This window comes from Oncorhynchus mykiss, chromosome 31, assembly GCF_013265735.2.
Source record: "Oncorhynchus mykiss isolate Arlee chromosome 31, USDA_OmykA_1.1, whole genome shotgun sequence".
NCBI lineage: Eukaryota > Metazoa > Chordata > Actinopteri > Salmoniformes > Salmonidae > Oncorhynchus > Oncorhynchus mykiss.
Window position 1 is genome coordinate 19,941,439 of NC_050571.1, and position 7,757 is coordinate 19,949,195.

The 7,757-nt window shown below is 40.3% G+C and overlaps 1 protein-coding gene across 1 annotated transcript; it reads right to left on the reverse strand.

Annotated features, from left to right (window-relative positions):
• Positions 1-1,787: 1,787 nt before the first annotated feature.
• slitrk4 (SLIT and NTRK-like family, member 4) lies at positions 1,788-6,633 on the reverse strand. The gene is made up of 2 exons (XM_021583564.2): positions 5,779-6,633; positions 1,788-5,170 (listed from the first exon to the last, which is right to left on the reverse strand). Exons 1-2 carry the CDS (start codon positions 5,827-5,829, stop codon positions 2,627-2,629), a joined length of 2,595 nt encoding a protein of 864 aa, XP_021439239.1. The 5' UTR covers positions 5,830-6,633; the 3' UTR covers positions 1,788-2,626.
• Positions 6,634-7,757: the final 1,124 nt, after the last annotated feature.

The following is a 7,757-nucleotide window of genomic DNA, read 5'->3' on the forward strand; positions in this document are numbered from 1 at the left end:
TCTCTGTGAGAGGAAACCATTTCTCTGTGGGAGGAGAGCGAACATGAGAGGCTAATAGAGTGCATTCAAAAAAGCAAAAACAAACAAACAAATGAAATAAGTAATCACTAGATACATATAGCATCAGCTGCAGTGTTGTAAGTCATACAGAATATTACAGAGTACAAAAGCTTGACCTGTCCATCCACAAACATCCCAACAGTAGTTTAGTTCTCATCCACATCTTAAAAACGGTGCTGTCTGTTTTATCATAGAACATGAGTTATTCATTGGCTGAATCAGACTAAAATGTTAAATCTACTTCTCTTGGGGTGAGGCAGCGTGGGGGTGACAAACGCACTGCAATTGTTGAAGGCATTTTAAATACAGAAGCAAACATGCACCAGAACATCTGGAAAGGTTATGACACCATATTATCCTTTTACTCACAAACCAATTCATCCCCTGTAACAAAAAAACTGTAATGTAAAGGAATACTGTTGTTGCCTTTAAAATATAATAAGAAAGAACAATCCCCTAAACATTGTTTGATCAGTGTAATGGGACATGACGAAACAACTCACACACAGCATTTATGATTGGGCTGTATCATATGTACTCATGTTGAATTGAGATTCATGTCATACATATTTTGTGTTCAAATACTCAACTATTCTCAGGTTTTCTTCTTGAGCATTCAAGGCTTTATTTATAAAGCAACTTAAACGACTGAGGAAACAAGATGACATTTTCTTGAGGAAAAGAAAAACACAGTGCAGATAGGTACCTTGACTTCAACAGGTTTATACAATAAAAACTAACCAATATACAGTATTCTGCTGACTGATAGAACATTGTATTGATCATATCTTTCAAGGTACATTCTATTCATTTGTATTTCAAACACTCATTAACTTAACAATACTTTAAATAAGGAACTTGGTAAAATAAAGTGGATAAAATCATTTGAAATAACAATATAAGCTGTCTCCACAATATAACTTTGAACTAATAAATCAAATAAAGGATTTAAGCTATTATGATTGAGCATATTAATATTGCACATGGTGTTTGATATGAATCTTTCCAGATCAGTAGCTACTGTATATAAAACAAATTCATAGCCACATAATTTTCTTCCAAAGATAAATTGAACATATCTCATACGTTACCTTTCTAATCCGTTACCATGGTACCCAAGTCAAACCATCCAGAATTGTCTCACCTTAATGCAAATTTATTTTGGTTGCATAATGTTAAAAAGAAACCTTTACACGAAACCTTTTGCAAGAAACCTTTTTTCAAATACTAATCAGGCCTCAGTTTGTGCACCGTCATAGTGAAATAACATCCATCTCTAGTCCCCTTTCAGGCCATCAGTAGAGTTCATGAAGACTCAGAAAACAGAAACAGTTACTCTGAGAAATCATTTGTGGCGTGAGATCTGGGCCTGTCTTGCTTATGCATTCTAAATATCCATTTCACTTTTAAATAGTACCAATAATCTTTAAATAATCCTGCATAGAAAAATAAATAAATTAGTTAAATGTACTACCAATTGATAGTTGGTCATCAATCATATATATTGACAGTTGGTCATCAATGATATATATTGACAGGGGTCATCAATCATATAAATTGACAGGGGTAATCAATCATATATATTGACATGGATCATCAATCATATATATTGACAGGGGTCGTCAATCATATATATTGACAGGGTCATCAATCATATATATTGACAGGGGCAATCAATCATATATATTGACATGGATCATCAATCATATATATTGACAGGGGTCATCAATATTCAGTTTGTTTAATGTTGCTTTTTTTCTACATGTTTTGTCTTTTATAGGTATAGTTGTTTTGTCTTCTGTTGTAATTTACAAACTGTCCCACAGATACAAATAATGTAGACTTACAAAATAAATCCAGGTATGCTTACATGGCAAGCAGCTGTTTTTCTTGGGCTTAAAAAAAATGTCCCGACATGTGCCATACCCAAACATATCCAGAGGAACCACATTTAATTCAAACACTATTAACATGGCTCTTTACACAAACAAGTCATGGAATCATTCCAAATCTGCTGTTCGGTTCATACGTGCCTTTTCTTAGTGAAACCAAGGCGTCAGGTTCCCCAGCAGTGACCAGCAGTGACCAGTTATAATCCAGGCAGATGGTAAGAGTCTGCAAGTGGGGGATCCCAACCACGTTATATTCCCAGGAGAACTGTAAAGTCACCATATGATAGTTCATTCATTGAAAATACTGATCCCATATTGCCACAAAAACACTGCAGAAGGATCACTAGCTATGATGAGGTACAGTCAACATTGTTTTCATGACCCATGATTTGGTTGAAAAAAAATCTGATAAGTACCAATTTCAATAGCAGCAAAATACTACAATTGTCTCTTAAGGATGTCTTGTGGTATAATGTGATATTAATACATGTTATAATGGCATCACCACATCAGGAGGAAAGTCTGTATTTGCAACAGAGCCACTGATTCTCAGGAAATCATGTTATCTGACTGGAGCCTCCTGTCCAGTTTATCCATTGGTCATTAAGCTTTTCCAAAAGGCACTTTTGTCATTGGAGGGGGGGGGGGGGGGGGGGGGGGGGGGGGTAGACAGCCTACATTTGACTCATTTGAGTCTGTTCTTCCAGAACCTGAAGGTAGTCAGGTGTACCTTGAAGTTTAGTTTTAAGTTCATAGTACTCACTTTTCCTTTGTTCCACTACTATCTTACTATGGTTTCCCCCTATTAGTGACTTCTTCATCTTTTTGTCCTGTGGTTTCTCTGGGTAACGGATCTGAAACCCACTCCCCCCTATACTGCTGAAATCCCCCCTTTTACTGTCTAAAAAGTTTTGAATAAACATGTTGGATTCTCTTGGCAGGAACTCATCCAGCTCGTCAATGGTGCTCAGTCTCTTATTGCGTGGATCCAGGGAGGACAGTGAGTCCTTGTCTTGGTCAGCGCTGTTGAGCAGGATTATTTTCTGTCTCTGGGAGTCAGCAAACTTAAAGCCTGACTCAGAGTCTCTAATCCCACAGGTGTGACTCTTGTTCATATGCTGGATAGTGTGGGGGATGAACGTCTCCCCTCCCAGATCATCTTTCTTGTTCGATTTGTTGTGTCTCCTGAGCGTGAGTTGCATGGAGCCACACTCCTGGTTCCCCATGCCCTCCTGGCGTCCGGCTGGCTTCTTATTGCGCCTCAGCACGAACACCAAGAGGCAGAAAGCAACAAACACTGTGATGATGAGCACCACCAGGACACTGAGGATCATGATGGATAGGGGAACTGGACCACCTGGAGGGGCCTTGCCCACCCCTGCTGGGGACATGGAGGTCACCACCGGAGTAGTACTGGTCAGGATGAAAGGGGGCCTAGCTATAAGTTTGGGGCACAGGATCTCATTTTTCAGCAGCCGTAGCTCTATATTGGAAAACTGAACTGGGGATGCACATTTGACCTCTTTCGCAGCCACTCCGTCATTCAGCTTCTCCAGCCACAGTTTCAGAGCCACTAAATCACAGGAGCATTCCCAGGGATTGCCTTCCAGATCAATTTGAGTGAGAGACCTCAGCTGGTCTAGGACACCACTCACAGGCAGAGTCATGAAATGGTTGTTCTTAAGATTTAGCCTAGCCAGGGAAACGCCAGCAAAGATATAGGCAGGGAGGCTCCTTAGCACATTATTGTTCAGATACAACAACTGCAGATTTGGCATGGAGTCAAATGTCCCTGCTAACACCTCTTGTATGGCATTGTATTCTAGATACAAGTATTGGAGGTTACTGAGCCCAAGGAACATCTCAGGATGCAGCTGCTCTAGTTGGTTCCCATTGAGATAAAGCCTACGCAGGTTGGTCAGATTGGCAAAGACCCCTTTTTGAACTGTGACTATTTGATTGCTGCCCAAATGTAATAAATCTAAACCCTCAAAGCCTTGGAAATCAACTGGGCTGATATCTCTGATATAATTTCCACTCAGGTGGAGCTTCTTGGCATTTGGTGGCTTGGGAATGATATCTGCTAGATTGTTTATACTTCTCTCTTGGCAACTCACACTGATGCCAAAGTCTGATGGGTGAGCTTTGCAGGTGCAAGGCTGTGGGCAGGAGAGAGGTGGGGTTCTTGTTTGATAGGACATAATTGGAATATTTTTATTCAAACCGGGTAAACCAACAATCCCGTTACCATAAATCTTTGATGGGTTTGTTGTTTTGGGAGCTTTGGTGGCTATGGGCGGTATCGTAGTGGGGGCCTTGTCGGATGTTGTTCGGCCATTTTCTGGCTGTGAAGGGGGCATCCTTACATCAAAGTCACTACCTGTTCCCATGGGACACAGTTCCTGTTTGTTTGTTTCTTTCAACAGTCGTCCATACAGGTCACTAGGGGTTTCACATATAGCCTCCCCAATAAAAATGTTATAGGGCATGTTCTCCAACCAAGCTTTCAAGGGTAACAAATCACATGTGCAATTCCATGGGTTGTCATCGAGCTGCAATTCCACTATACGTCCAATGTGTTCCAAAACTCCCAGATATGGTAGCTTCTGGATCCTGTTTCCTCTTATATCCAAATGTGTAAGGGAGGCAAAGCGAAAAATGTTATCAGGAAGGATCTGGACTAGATTGTCATTCAGAATGAGAACTTTCAACCTATGCAACTTGTTGAAGGATCCTTTTTCAATATACTTGATCAAATTGTAGTCAGCCTGGAGGTATTCCAAGTTTTCGATCCCATAGAAAGTGTCAGCTCTGAGCACCTTCAATTCATTGTTATTTAAATGCAGCTGTTTCAATGAACTAAGGCCATAAAAGGCCCCTCCCTCGATGTTCTGTAGTTTGTTGTTTCCCAGTTGAAGAGAGACTGCGTGTGTGAAATTGAGAAAGGAATTGGGGTAAAGGACGATCAATAGGTTATTTTGGAAATTCAAATGATAGAGGCTAGAGACCGGGGGCAGCAGCTGGGTAGGTCTGTACACAGTTATTTTCTCACAGTTCACATATAGGACGTTCTCGATGGACATGCATGAACATGCGCTGCAGGTCTCCGCTGAGAGGTCAGAATCCAAGTCAGAAAACGTACTCGATACGAAAAAGGCCAACAGAACTAGAAGCAGCATTTTGCCTTTTATAAATCCCCCAGAAAACCATTTAGTAACCTTTGAGAGGAAAAACAAACAAACAAACAATCAAAACACAAACTGGTACTATACATACAGACAGTACTTCATTAATGGTTAGATAGTATATGCCCTACTGCTGATGTTAGTAATGGTTAGTTAGTGTATGCCTACTGCTGATGTTAGTAATGCTTTGTCTATACACCAGGCTAATTTAATGTACGCAAATCAACCCATTTATCTATAGCAATACAGCCATCAAGTACCATTTTAACCTAAAAATAGTATTATTAATAATAATAATAATAATATTAATAATAATAATAATAACCATATTAATGATAGACGAATAATAAGAGTCTAATAATAGAAGCCTTAAAACCAGAATCTCCTTCTGATCCATAATGTTACAAAACATAATTGAAATCACCATTATATATTACAGTAGTGCGTCAATTTTGTGGGCATATAACAAAAAGAGTAGAAAATATATATGCTACTGCATCCTATGCTGACATATTGTGGGCTAAAACATCCCATGAAGCCTGTGCCCCAGGCGGATCAACCCATATTATAATTAAACATATGAACAATGTAGGCTACAGAATGGATATTAAAGCTTTTCAACCAAATAACAGAAGACTTACCGTAAGCGTTTGCAAATGTGGTTTCTTGAGAAACGGACATTGGCAGTGCATTGAGACGCGGTGCTCCCATTCAGACGTAGGTAGGCTATCGCTCAGATTTCTGCCTATGCGTCTCTTCTTGACAGGCTCCACTTGTTAAAAAATATATTTCTCTCGTAGGGTTCCCAATGTTGTTGTATCTCCATGAAGCATTTCAGTTCGGAATGAGCTAAAGACACGGTGCCCACCTCAGCGTTATTAAGAAAGCAGGGACAAAAGGCGAGCAGCTGAAGTGACTGCAAAACAACTTCTCTCCAGTTCACGATAGAGGAAAATGAAACGAATGGTGCTGCTGGAACACCCAGTCCATAGAGATGCTTAGCCTATGTATATGGCTCGCTGAAGTTGGACTGAGCCGTTCAGGCAGAAAAAACGAGGCAGCAGACCCGATAAACCTAAACAATCCTGCGCGGGTTTACTCACCTCCAAAAATCTGAAATTGCTTGCTAAGCGTCTCTTTTCGAATCATGCATTTTACAGGGCTGTCAGTGTGACATCTGAGGCTGAGCCTCTCTACTCCAAGGAAAAGAAAAGGAGAGGGAAAAAAACACCACACTGTGATATTCAGAAAAATGAGAACGGCGACTAACTGACGCGGAAAATGAATAATTCAGTTTAGTCAGATGCGGGCAAGCAGGAGATGCCGCTCTCCATCTTCCAACAAAAGCAAGAAACTGCGTTCAAATAAACTACTGTTAAAACAGTCACCAGGGATCCGGATACGCAGGAAGGAGGGAGTGTGTCTCGTAATAGCAACTATTCCTGCCTGTCTCATAAGTATGCTGCTTTACAGCTGCATAGAGCTTCCCACACGACTAGCGGGAGAAGAGGACGCAGAGAGAAGGGGGGAGGAGGGGAGGGGTGAAGAAAAAGAGGGAGAGAAGAGCGAGAGAGATAGTAGAGAGAGAGAGAGAGGAGGGGAGGGGTCTCGTATACCAAACGGAAAACTTCAGACCTTGACTAGAATGATTTTAGTAGTAGTTTAATTTAACAGACTTGGAATTGTGTTTCTTGTCGTTATGATGATCAACAGAAATGGTTATGCATCACGCATTGTGCTATAGCCTATTGGATCGAGATCATACGGTAGACTTCGTTTGAGGATGAAGTCGCTTACCTGACAGTTCAAGAGGGGTCGGCGCCTGCATTATATTTTATGATTGGAGTGTTTAAAACGACAGAGAACGTGAGCGGCATTCTAATGTGGACTATTATTCAAGGTGGACTGCAGTCAAAGCAAGGCAAACATTGCCGAGGGAAGTAGAATAAACAGACAATACCGCGCATATTGTTTTTGAGTAGGCTACTTGGATAGCGTTTTTATGTTAGACATTATGGCTGCATTTACACAGGCAGCCTAATTCCGATTTTTTCCCTCCCAATTATTGGTCTTTTGACCCATCAGATCAGCTATTTTACCAATAACGGCAGAATATTATAATTGGGTTTCTTGTGTAAAAAGCCCATTTCTGATTAAAAAAATATGTGTCACTAGTTTGTCTTTAACAAATCAGATCAGCTCTAAAATATATCTTATGTGAAAAGATCTAATGTGAAAAAATATCTGAATTTGTCTGCCTGTGGAAATGCAGCCAGACTGGAATTCAGCATCACTTTAGTTTTCAGACAACAGGTGGATGCTCCCTCATGTGAAGTCAATAATAGGAACCACTCAGTTTTAGCCTAGACTTCACCTGTTTGTTCAAATAATATGCATACTTGAGAGAAAACAGCTCCAAATGTGTGAAACGCAAAGAGCTCTCCAAGTGAACAACGTTTTAATGGCAGAGTGACAAACACTACAAGCTTCTTTTTTTAGACTACGTGGAGAACACGATACAGGCTTAATCAATTATAGGTCTGAATGACAGTGACAGTAAAAGTAGGCTATTGTAATATGAATGTATCCTATTTTCCCTGCCCGTTCTGTTTTGACATGA